Here is a 13622-nt window from a genome sequence, read left to right as displayed (position 1 = left end):
ATCGCTGGTTGGCAACTAGAGTGCTTATTGCTAGCTGTAAACTGTCATGCAAATAGCTACCTGTCAACTAGCGCGGAAATAGCTAGCTGTTAAATGGTGTGCTAATTGCTAGAGGGCAAATGGTTTTTAATTGCTAGTTGTAGCTAGCTGGGCTAATCACTAACTGGCAATTAGAGTGCTAAATGCTAGTTGGCAACTAGAATGCAAATAGCTAGCTATCATCTGGCATGCTAATTGCTAGCTGGCAACTGACACACTAATTGCTAGCTGTAGCTGGCGGCGTTAATCACTAGCTGGCAACTAGAGCGCAAATAGCTAGCTGTCAACTGGTACACATATAGCCAGCTGTCAACTGGTACCAGTCACGTGCAGTCAGGGGAGGCAGGTGAGGCAGGGCCTCACGTGCCATCATGGAAAGAAAAAACATTTAAAAAGAAAACAAATTAATTAAATTGTTATATGTATCCAGTTATTATACTATAAAGTTATTTTCCATTTAACTTCACCAGTTTTAGATTATTTTTATTCAAAATCGCTGAATTTTCACATTTGCTGTTCAAATACTGAGAAGAGACTTGCGGTGAGTCAGCAGCCTGTTGAGCCTCACCATGGATTGCGCAATGACTCGGCTAACTGCTGGCCTGCTGTGCAGTGAGACCGTATTGCTATATGAATTATATTGTACATTTCCATAGTTTAGTTAGCTGAGGTATATAATGTACAGTGTATTTTGTCAACAACTGTATGTGTGTAACGTATTTCTTGTGCTGAGCAATCATAAAACGGCTGTGAATACGCACTGGGTGAGGCTCGCAGTTCTCCCGCCTCATGGTGGTAGAGGGCACTAGTGATCCCATGGATCATTCTTGCGACTACCCGGCTGCAGAATAAGTTACAACAAGCAGCAACAGTTAGCAAGTCAAGTGCAGCGGCAGCGATCGTTTATTTTTTCCTCTCGCCTGGACTTTTAACATGGAGGATTACATATCTAAAATAAAACTGTTTTCTAAACTGGACTTTCAATCGAAGCAGGAGGTAATAATTAAAGGAAGATTTCCATCGAGACAGGGAGACTTTTAAAACTGAAGAAAAATAAGGAAGACTTCTATAAACAAGTTATCGATGCTTTTATTCAGAAGGAGCGGCGCATGGACTTCATTTATAAGTAAAGGTAAGACCATAATAACGTTTTTTTAATTAAATGTGCTTTTTTGTGTGCTACAGTTTGTATGTGTAAAGAATGCTGGTATGAGCTTTTAAACATAACCCGTTAACTGCTGCCAATCAAATGGTGAATAAGATAGGGTTCATATGTTTGTAAATCTGACTGTGATGAAGTCAGTGCCTCACCAGTCATGAACCTCACCGCACGTCACTGGGCAGTGTTTCTCAGTTATTTTCTTTTACCTCCCACACCCACAAATAAAGAAAATATTTGACGATATATATTATAATATATATATACACTACCGTTCAAAAGTTTGGGGTCACCCAAACAATTTTGTGGAATAGCCTTCATTTCTAAGAACAAGAATAGACTGTCGAGTTTCGGACGAAAGTTCTCTTTTTCTGGCCATTTTTAGTGTTTAATTGACCCCACAAATGTGATGCTCCAGAAACTCAATCTGCTCAAAGGAAGGTCAGTTTTGTAGCTTCTGTAACAAGCTAAACTGTTTTCAGATGTGTGAACATGATTGCACAAGGGTTTTCTAATCATCAATTAGCCTTCTGAGCCAATGAGCAAACACATTGTACCATTAGAACACTGGAGTGATAGTTGCTGGAAATGGGCCTCTATACACCTATGTAGATATTGCACCAAAAACCAGACATTTGCAGCTAGAATAGTCATTTACCACATTAGCAATGTATAGAGTGTATTTCTTTAAAGTTAAGACTAGTTTAAAGTTATCTTCATTGAAAAGTACAGTGCTTTTCCTTCAAAAATAAGGACATTTCAATGTGACCCCAAACTTTTAAACGGTAGTATATATATATATATATATATATATATATATATATATATATATATATATATATATATATATATATATATATATATATATATATATATATATATATATATATATATATATATAAATATAGATTGGCAAATTCCTAGTGGTGTTGTACTGTATACCGGCACTAATAAAGTACCGCAGTTGGTAGAGTGGCTGTGCCAGCAACCTGAGGGTTCTTGATTCAATCCCCAGCTTCTACCAACCTCGTCACGTCTGTTGTGTCCTTGAGCAAGACACTTCACCCTTGCTCCTGATGGGTCGTGGTTAGGGCCTTGCATGGCAGCTGAATGTGTGTGTGAATGGGTGAATGTGGAAATAGTGTCAAAGCGCTTTGAGTACCTCGAAGGTACAAAAGCGCTATACAAGTATAAACCATTTACCATTACTAATGAATTAAAAAGGTATTATACTGCATTTGAAAAATACCCATGCGCATGACAAAAATGTACTGGTATTTTTCAGTGTGGGGACCGAAGAGGGAGAATGAACGTGTATTTTGGCTTTAATACAAACAATAAAGCTGGCCCTATAAACATTGAAGCGGTGCTTTAAAGTAGAACTAGCTAGTCGCTAGCTAGCGGCTAACATCCGCCCACACAGTGTTTTAGCTACTTCTAAATCACTAATCCTCGCCGCCATGGCGACAATTAAAGTAATTTTCCTACAAGTATCATCCTTGTGTGACGAGTACTAGCTAAACATGCTTAACTACACACCGTAGGAGGATACAATAGCTAACCGCTAACAGCAAGATAGCTAAGTGGATCAACACAAATATCTATTGTAATGATACCAAGTACAATAGCCAAATCTATTCAATACTACAATGATTACATCGCTATTTTTTACTTTTTTGTTGTTGTTTATAAACTCAGGAAATACGTCCCTGGACACATGAGGAATTTAATTATGACCACGACTATGACTACTAAGTCAGAGCTACACTGTTTCAATGTCCATTTCTCAGATGATTTTATTGTTGATGACTGAAGTGCTGATATCAACCAAACCTAACCCCCCCGTCCCAACCCCCTCCACATCCCTAATGTAAATAATTCAATGTATATACTCTGATGATTAACTTGTGTGATGACTGTATTATGCTGATAGTATATATTTATACCATGAATTGATTAACGTGGACCCCGACTTAAACAAGTTGAATAACTTATTCGGGTGTTACCATTTAGTGGTCAATTGTACGGAATATGTACTGCACTGTGCAATCTACTAATAAAAGTTTCAATCAATCAAACCAATGTATGATCCTGTAACTACTTGGTATCGGATTGATATCAAAATGTGTAGTATCACCCAAAACTTATGTAAAGTATCAAACAACAACAAAAATAAGTGCTTAATACATTTTAACAGAAGTGTAGATAAAATGCTGAAATAGAAAATAACCAGATCCATCCATTCATTTTCTACCGTTTGTTCCTCATCATTTTGGTGATAGAATGGGAAATGACACAATGTTTTACTGCATTCAAATTAAGAGCCTTTGTTTGCTGTCTTACTACTAAAAGAAAAGTTGTCTAATATGTTCATTCTCTTATTTAATGACAACATTATTCTTGGATTGCAATAAAAAACATGTTTCTTATATCATAAGATTTTTGGTTAAAATAAAGCCAATAATGACATTTTGGTTTTGGTCCCCTTTATTTTGAAAAGTATCGAAATACCGGTACCAAAATCATCATCATCGGCTGTCACTCGAACGAGTATGACGATCCTCCTGGTAGGGGTGTATCCCTTTATGGAGGATGCCTGTGTGTGTCTTAGTTTAACGTGGGGAGACAGTCACCACACGATCCTTGACAGAATCGGGTCAGGGTCCAGTGGCATGGAGTACAAGACGACTGGGGACCCTTTTCTGCTGCAGCCTTCTTCCGCCATCGCAGCCGTTGTGGTAGTTCGTTAAAATCTACCGTCTTCCGCCTGCTCCGCCGTTGAGGTCTTCACCGTATCCCTGGCTAAGGGGCAGTCAGGTGCTAGGCCTTTGCCAAGGGCCACCTGGGGTAACAGTAGTAAAGGGGTTAACCTCCTAGTGCCCCAAGACCCCATAGAGGAGCCTCCACTGCCGGATGCACTTTAACGTCATGCCCAGGACACTGGTACCAAAATATTGGTATCGGGACAACCATAGCCCCTAATGTTAAATATTGTCTCTTTATACTAAACGTGCTTCTTGTCCCTGCAGAGTGGCCCGAGTTTGTGAAGAACTACGCCCCCTGGTGGGCATCCCACACCTTGGACTGGCTCCATTACGGGAAGAAGGTCCACGTGGTGCACTTTGAGGTCCTGAAGAGAGACCTGTTCGCCCAGCTGAAGCGCATGGTCCAGTTTTTGGGCCTGAGGGTTTCCGAGGAGCGTCTGCTCTGCGTGGAGGGCCAGAAGGACGGCAACTTCAAGAGGTCGGGGCTCCGGAAACTGGAGTACGACCCGTACACTCCTGAGATGCGGGCCGACATCAACGAACTGATAAGAGCGGTGGACGCCGCCTTGAGGAAGAGGAACATGCCTGGCGTCCCGGGTGAATATATGCCCAGATGATATTTGTGATCCTCAGCCATAGTGGCTTATTATTAGTTGGGAGAAAATAATAACGAATTTAGTTTACAGTAGGGAAGAGATTCATATGGCCTCATTAATTCGTTTGCAATGCAGTCTGCTGAAAATGATGGAAAGCGTCACGCTGTGTGCCGCAAAACACGTATAAGAATATTCAGCGCTCTACTGCCGCCTGGTGGCTAAAGAGTATAGTGCACCCCCCGCAATTTGTCACGCTTCACGTGTCAGGTAAACCGCGACGAATGTGGCCGTATGAATCCCCTCCCCGCTGTGTGAGACGGCCCTGTTCATCCTCTTCCGTGCACAATTAGGCACGTGCACACGCCTTAACACGAAGAGGTGCATTTCCTACGCTTTTCGAGGGCTCGCTTATTTTCCCGAAGACGAGGAAGTGAGACGTAAACATCGTCCGTCGCACATCCGTTCTCACGCCAGGAAATACGTGCAATATGCAGGCGAGAACTACCTGGTAGCGATGATACTGTGTGGAGTTTTTTATGTCCTCCTCGGCAGGAGGATTTCCCTTTTTTTTTCATGATAAAGTTCTCGGTTCCTTTTTGAGGAAGATGCCGGCGAGTCCAAAGGGAGACGTAATTTGTCCTGACAGCGTTTATTTATCTCTCACACGTGACCAGTCTACTCTGGAATATGTTCTCCTGTCACCGGATTCAGCGGCGGAAACCCAAAAAGCATGTGACAGTGCAACACTTTGGCCCAAAGATTTCTCAAGAGTCCTTCTTTGTGTGCTTTAGTTCTTTTATAACACTAGACTTCTTTTTTTTGTTGTATGGTTTTGCTGTGATAAGGGCAATGAAATAGTTAGTTAAGCAAGCTGCAAACATTCTACTTTTCACATCAGTGCGTCTCATCCGTGCTCCAAACACGCACGGACAGCACCTCAGTCAAGGACTGAACACAGTGATACCTCCTTTTTCATGAGTCATTGTCAGGTTCAAACACTGATGACATCTATTAAACACACAAAGAAGCAAGGAATTAAACAGAGACATAATTAAATTTGGCTCAATGAGGAGAAACGCGTACACCTGTACCCTTGAACAGTGTTCCACGCTCTGACGAAAGATTGTACACCTCCTCTTTTATTTGGACTTTCCCTGATTACATGGCAACAGCTGTTTCTAAGGGACGGGGGTCGTAAACAGCCATCGCCTTTGATTAAAAACAGTTCAAAGAAAAGGTCGTAAAACAGTTCAAAGAAAAGGTCGCCTGGAGGGGATTCTGGTCCTGCTTCCTCTCCGCTTTGTAGTTCTCGGGTCAAGACAAAATCTTGCTGTGGATTACAATACATCAAAGAAACAGAACACCTTCATGTTGCTTCCCATCCTACACAGTGGAGTTTTACAAGCCTTCTTCTTGGTAGGATCAAAGACAGCTTTTGTCTTCTCGCCAGGCACTCATTGAAACACAAAGTTTTGTGATAACTTAGATCCAATTATTCTGACAGTTATCACACAAAACCCCAAATGGACGTTATTAACGTTTATTGGCAATGAGCAGAGAAGGAAACATGTCTTCCTTCTTTACTACGACTTTGAATTCAATAGTGTTTCTCACTTACTTTATCAAAGTGCTGGTACTCGCAACTTTATTTGGCCCCATAGTGACTTATTTTGCAGTCTTACCATGGAGGTTAATTTGTCTTTTTTAAGAAAGCTTTTTTTTGACACTGAATTTATCTAACTGAAATTTTTGCGTTTTAATCTTGTGAGCTGAATTTTTTTCACATCAAATTTCATCGAATAAAAGTTTACGCGCAAAATATTTGTTAAAAAATTCAGTGTATAAAAATTCAGCGTCTGAAAACTGTTTTTAAAAATTCAGTGTTTTAGAATTCAGTGTATAAAAATTAAGTTTATAAAAATTCAGTGTTTTAAAACTCATTGTTTTAAAATTCGGTATATAAAAATTCAGTGTATAAAAAGTCAGCTTCTGAAAAAACTATGTTTGAAAATTCACTGTTTTAGAAATCAATGTACAAAATTAAGTTTATAAAAATTCTGTGTTTTATAAGTCATTGTTTTAAAATTCTGTGTATAAAATTTCAGTGCTGAAAGATTCGGTGACTGAAAATTCAGTTGATAAAAATGTGGTTTATGAAACTTCAGTGTTTTAAAACTCACTGTTTTAAAATTTAGTATATAAAGAATCAGTGTTTATATATTCAGTTTATAAAAATTCAGTTTATACATATTCAGTTTATAGAAATTCAGTGAATAAAAATTCAGTTCTGGAAATTCCGTTGAAAAAAAATCTGTATATTAAAAATCAGTGTTTTAAAATTCAGTGTGTATATATTCAGTTTATACACCGTGTGTAAAAATTCAGTGCTGAAAAATTCAGTATATAAAAATTCAGTGTTTTAAAATTCAGTGTATACATATATATATTCAGTTTATAGAAATTCAGTGAATACAAATTCAGTGCTGGAAATTCAGTTTATAAAAATTCAGTATATAATAAATCAGTGTTTTAAAATGTAGTATGTATATGTTCAATTTGTAGAAATTCTGTGTATAAATATTCAGTGTATATATATTCAGTTTATAGAAATTCAGTGAATAAAAATTCAGTTTATAAAAATTTGGTGTTTTAAAACTCTGTACTAAAAAATTCAGTGCAGAAAATTTCGCTGCTTGAAAATGCAACACCCACTTTTGGTAAATTAAGACTGAAGCAATCGATCCTGTCTCAACCTCCTGTTTGAGGTGTCAATTCAGTTCACAAAATTCAGTTGCAAAAAATTCAGTTACATAAATTCAGTGTCAGAAAAAAGCTTTCGTATTGAAGACACAAATGAACCTCCATATTATACTCAATAAGAAAAACACTTAATTAGGGCACAGAATGATACTCGGGCAAAGGAACTAGTTTGTTAGGTGCACTGATGACCCGGCAACAATTACATTGATTACAGTCAACTCTGGTTTATTGCTGTTGATTGGTTCCGGACATGACCGCGATCAATGAAGTAGGAATCATTGATTATTAATCCAACATTATCATAGCTACAGCATTAAAAAACTGCTTATGATTGTCTAAATACATTTTTTCACATTATGAGAGCCCTTTAGACATAAAATAACACCCTTTAATCACATTTACACTCTTTAATCCAATATAGTAATGCTGCTTGAGGCTGAGCCAATCAGGAGCCATAATACTGAACAGTGCTCTCTGACGAGCTTGGTCTCTTCTAGAGGCCAATACTATTCTATCATTGATAGTTAAGTTCATTTGCTCATTGTTATGCTTGAAAATGCTTCATTTAGGGCGAAAATGTTGGAGAATATGCTTAAAGAAACAGAAGAAGATCTGCAATGTGGTGAAGCCGCAATATTTGATAAGAAAAGATTCGATAAGAAAAAAGCTTTGATTTACATCCTGGTGCTTTGATTAATCGTTTAGTGAGTAACTAATACAACAATTTGTAAAAAGTATAAACATAAGTTTAAAAAAAAATTATCAAATCTGAGGAATTTATTTTAATTTTTTATAAATGCACACATTAAGAAAGATTTTTTTTTTTACTGATGATGATGTGCATTTGTTCTTTAAAAAAAAAAAAAAAAAAAAAGCCGTACAATCGTTGTTTATTTCAACTGTTTCCCCTAAAATACGCAATTATTATTATATTATTCGATTAATCCAGGGGTCGGCAACCCAACATGTTGAAAGAGCCGTATTGGACCAAGAATACAAAAAACTATTCTGTCTGGAGCCGCAAAAAATTAAAAGCCTTATATAAGTGTTATAATGAAGGCAACACTTTAAGTAAGTGTCTCAGAGGGTGAGATAACTCCTGGAAATGACTTGCTTAGAATGACCAAAGGTATAGATGTGTGTGTCCAAGTTAAAGGAAAGGACAGGCTGTCTTCTTCTAATGGATTTATTACAATCTTTGCAAGCTGGGTAACGTTTGCTGTGGTCTGGAACAACATGGCACACAATCAGAAATGCAGCCAATATTACATACAGATAATGTGTCCTGAGAGATGCAAATATAAATTAAATACACAGAGGACATAAGTCAAGGAAATTAAATGAGCTCAAATATACCCACAAACGAGGCATAATGATGCAATATGTACACACAGTTAGCCTAAATAGTATGTTAGCATGGATTATTAGCACTCCACGCAAGTCAATAACATCAACAAAGCTCACCTTTGTGCATTCATGCACAGCATAAAAAGTTTGGTGGACAAAATGAGACAAAGAAGGAGTGGCATGAAACAAGTCTTTCTGTGGCAGCGTAGTAGAAAGTTGTACACGTAAACCAACTACGGTGAGTTCAAGGACCAAAATTAGTAGGACAAAACGGTGCTGGCCAAATACTGTCATCAGTGAAGCATAAACACAAACATATTAAACAGTGGGCTTTCTAATAATTAGGAAGGTTTGTCCTTCTATAGAAACAATATTAAAACAACAAATATATTTTCCCACCATCTTTAAAAAAGCTCCAGGGAGCCACTAGGGCGGTGCTAAAGAGCCGAATGTGTCTCGCTGACCCCCGGATTAATCGATTAATTAATAAAATAATCGATAGCTGCAGCCCTACACCCAAAACTGTGATTTTATGGAACATTTTCGTTGAACATCGAATTCTCTAAAAACAGGAAGGTATGAAAACCGAGGTAACACTGTAAAAAAAAAAAACCTGATAGAGCCAAGAGACAATAACAGACTTTCATTTTTAGGAGACTTTTTGCCGTATAGCTCTATTTTTCTAATGTGTGTTCGCACATCCAAATATTTGTACGAGAAGAAAGGAATAATAGACACTGTTTCTATTTTTGACAGAGGCTTTAAACTTTATTGGCTCTTGCCGTGGTCGACACTTGAACACAAGTGTCACATTTGAATGTATGGCCATGGAGAGAATGTACTGTGATGAAGCCCAATAAATTAGTACATTGGCAAACGTCTTTATGGTCTCCTTTTTTTTTTTCAACGACGCTGCACATGTCACCGATGAAAGCAGGAGGATATTCAACAAAAAAAAGGGAACGTCGCCGAATTCCCAGGAAAGCGAGCTGCGTGATGTCACGGAGGGTCGTGTTGTTTCGGCAGACAGCTCCGGCGTCTGGGGTGTGTTTACGGCAACACGCCATTAAAGTAGAGGTCGCGCTCCTTTTCTTCTTCTTCCCTTTCTTCCTCCTCTGAGTTTTCACACGCATTACGAGTACCTGCAGTGTTTCACTCCAGTCTGGTTTTCATACTGCATCAAACTCTTGCCTGTTTTGAAGTGCAGCCGACAAGAGCGGGACAAAGTTTGGGGAACAAAAGGATTGTTCAAATCTGAGGGAAAAGAAAAAGAAAAAGACAATTTTTAAACAAACTTAACAGCTTATTGAATATCAAAAAGATTTATAGTACCTCTGTTTTTGTGAGGAATCTGTTCCAAAAGATCAGACGACGACTGAATAGATTATTTCCATAAGAAATCATGTATACGCTTTCTGACACCCAAAAGTATTAACACAAAACACATTTTACCATAAATAATTCTTAGTTTTATCTGCACAAAACAATATGAAATACAGTGTTGCAATGTTTTGGGATAAGAGCTGTCTTTTAGGGGTGTGGGAAAAAATTGATTCGAATTCGAATCGCAATTCTCACGTTGTGCGATTCAGAATCGATTCTCTTTTTTTTTTTAATCTATTTTTATTTTTATTTTTTATCTTTTTTTTTTTTTTTTTAATTAATCAATCCAAGAAAACAATACACAGCAATACCATAACAATGCAATCCAATTCCAAAACCAAACCCGACCCAGCAACACTCAGAACTGCAATAAACAGAGCAATTGAGAGGAGACACAAACACGACACAAAACAAACCAAAAGTAGTGAAACAAAAATGAATATTATCAACAACAGTATCAATATTAGTTACAATTTCAACATAGCAGTGATTAAAAATCCCTCATTGACATTATCATTAGACATTTATAAAAAAAAATTAAAAAAAGGAACAATAGTGTCACAGTGGCTTACACTTGCATCGCATCTCATAAGCTTGACAACACACTGTGTCCAATATTTTCACAAAGATAAAATAAGTCATATTATTGGTTCATTTAATAGTTAAAACAAATTTACATTATTGCAATCAGTTGATAAAACATTGTCCTTTACAATTATAAAATGTTTTTGCAAAAATCTACTACTCTGCTTGCATGTCAGCAGACTGGGGTAGATCCTGCTGAAATCCTATGTATTGAATGAATAGAGAATCGTTTTGAATCGGGAAAATATCGTTTTTGAATCGGGAATCGCGTTGAATTGAAAAAAAAAACTATTTAGAATCGAATCGTGACCCCAAGAATCGATATTGAATCGAATCGTGGGACACCCAAAGATTCGCAGCCCTACTGTCTTTAATTGTTATGCTTTAAGTTGCAAGCAAAAATTCCCGCCAAAACATCTGGGGCCGTACTTATCAAGATTCTTAGAGTGCCATTTTACACTTAAGTCCTGAGAATTTGCGAAATTTAGTCCTACTCTCAAACTTAAGAATAAAAGCTTTTTATCAACGTTCTTAAGTCTAAGAATCACTCCTACTCTCCACGGTATTTAAGAGACCTTCAGAGGTGTCTTAAGTGGTTAGGAGTTGCCAGCAGGGGATGGCCCTGAGGCGAGAGAGACGTGCGCGAACGTTCAGGGAACGGAACAATGTTTTTTTTTTTTTGATGACGAGCAGCTGATCAAACGGTATCGTTTAGACAGAGCGGATATTATTTTTGTCACAGATTTAATACTTTTCCATTCCTTGTTGATTTCTGCATGTGTCTGCAGTGGGCTAGTATATATAGAGCCACCCACACCAGTTTCAAATTAGTTGCCTAATTAATGAATTGGAAAGAAAATGTTATGACAGTAGCGTATGTGTGTGGCTGTGAGGTGAGTGACGTCAGTGAGTGTGTGGGCGATAGAAGAGAGGGAGCGGTAGCGTGAGTGCCGGCGGGGACTAGTTTGTTTTGTATTATTTTGTAGTTTATTGTCAAAATATACACTCTCATTGTCCACTTAAATATTTCCAAGATATTTCTTTATTCTTAGACAACGGATTCCCTTCCGTGATTGGTCATTTCTATGGACACCGAAATGACGTCACCTAAAATTCCGTTTACGGCACATAGTAATGTCGTAATTCAGCTCTGAGTGTGACACTTAAGATTCAGTCCTACACTTCGCTGAAAGTGTGAGTAAGACGCTTGATAACTAACTTTTAAGTGCAGCTTTCAGCGAAGAATTTATTTACTCTTAAGTCAACTCTTAGCAGACTTCTTAGGAGTAATTCTAAGAAGCTTGATAAGTACGGCCCCTGGTCTTACTTGTTAGCATCAGCTTATAGCACAGGTGTCAAACTCAAGGCCCGGGGGCCAGATGTGGCCACTTCATTTTATTTGGCTCTCGAAAGCCTGGAAATAATATGTATCAATAAAGTACTGTGCCTTTTCTTACTAAATGGGACAAGCGGTAGGAAATGGATGGATGGATGTATTCTTTCTTTCTATTTTGGGAGAGAAAAAAACATATGTACTCCATGTAATCGCAAATTATGTTAACTTAAATATTGTCTAATTATGCAAAAAATATACTATCAAACATTCAAACCATGTTTTGAATAGAAATAAATACGAATAATAATGATTTCAAAGCAAGTTATCCATCAAATTGTGCAATGTAAAAGTAGCAATAGATTTCATGGTAAAATTGTGAAATTTACTGTGGTTTTTACAGCATTTTCCTCTAAATGAAAAAAACGGTACTTGTTTTACTGTAATAAACTGTGGTGTCGTTTTGGCTTTTACAGTAATACATTGAAAAATGTGCAGTTGTTGATTTGCGGTAAAAATAAACAAACTGGCAGCTCAGGTGCCAAAATGTTACTGTAAAATTTCAGTTTGTTTTATTTACAGTTAAAAAATACATGTACATTTTACAGTAAAATCTGGCAACTGAGCTGCCTTTTTTTTTTACCATAAAAACAGCAATACTGTTTTTCCATTTACAGTAATATACACTACATTTTGAGGTGAAATTATTGCAACTTACCATATTTTTTTTACACTTTAGTTAAAAAAAAAATCTACTAATAAAACACATAAAATTGTGTAATAATAGTATTTACTGTTAGAAACGGCCCTCTGGGGCCAAACATAACTGCGACGTGGCCCTCAGTGAAAACGACTTTGACACCTCTGGCTTATAGCGAGCAAACTTTGTTATCCAACCGTGGTAAGGAACAAAGTGAGTATGAAGGACGGTGCTGAGAAGAAAAAAGTGGATGATATTCATTGAATTAAAGAAAGAAATCATCAAAAACATGTGTTTTGCCAACTTGGTGAAGCAAATGGAGCGTATCACGGCCAGTGTGCACCGCAGTCCTTTGAATGCCTCATCCTGTGAACAGGGAGAACAATTGATCCTGCTCCAAAAAAGACTGACACACGTGTTCATCTTTCTGTGTTCCTTCTATGAACAAATAAACCACACCCACACACATACAGTAAAATCACTAAAGGGGACCTAAACACTTCCATCTGCGTTTTGGATATGCTTTGGTTGAAAGTTTGTGTAAATTTACACCATAGGTTAGGATAGGGACGTAGCTCGACTGGTAAATTGGGAGCTTTGCCTTCCGGCTCAGCTCCTTCTTCCTCACGACGGACCGATACAGGGTCTGCATCACTGCAGACGCTGCACATATCCGCCTGTGAATTTCACGATCCACTCAAGTACTTGAACTCCTCCACTTGGGGCAGGATCTCGGCCCCTACCCGGAGATGGCCCTCCACCCTTTTTCCGGGTGAGAACCATGTTCTCGGACTTGCAAGTGCTGATTTACATCCCAGTCGCTTCACGCTCAGCTGCAAACCGATCCAGTGAGAGCTGAAGATCCTGGTCAGATGAAGCCATCAGGACCACATGATCTGCAAAATGCAGAGACCTAATCCTGGAGCCACCAAACCGGATCCCCTCAACGCCCTGA

The 13622-nt window shown here is 38.0% G+C and overlaps 1 protein-coding gene across 1 annotated transcript in view; it reads left to right on the top strand.

The window, feature by feature from the left end:
• Positions 1-9540, top strand: part of wscd2 (WSC domain containing 2) — a 208778-nt gene extending 199238 nt beyond the window's left edge. The window contains exon 9 of the mRNA XM_062051310.1: positions 4228-9540. Within this exon, the coding sequence (XP_061907294.1) occupies positions 4228-4580 (353 nt within the window). The 3' untranslated portion in view covers positions 4581-9540. The remainder of the gene's footprint in view (positions 1-4227) is intronic.
• Positions 9541-13622: the final 4082 nt, after the last annotated feature.

The sequence above is a fragment of the Entelurus aequoreus genome, linkage group LG06, assembly GCF_033978785.1.
Source record: "Entelurus aequoreus isolate RoL-2023_Sb linkage group LG06, RoL_Eaeq_v1.1, whole genome shotgun sequence".
In the NCBI taxonomy this organism is placed as follows: Eukaryota; Metazoa; Chordata; class Actinopteri; order Syngnathiformes; family Syngnathidae; genus Entelurus; species Entelurus aequoreus.
Note: the sequence above shows the minus strand (reverse complement) of the source record. Positions and strands in the feature narration are given on the sequence as shown.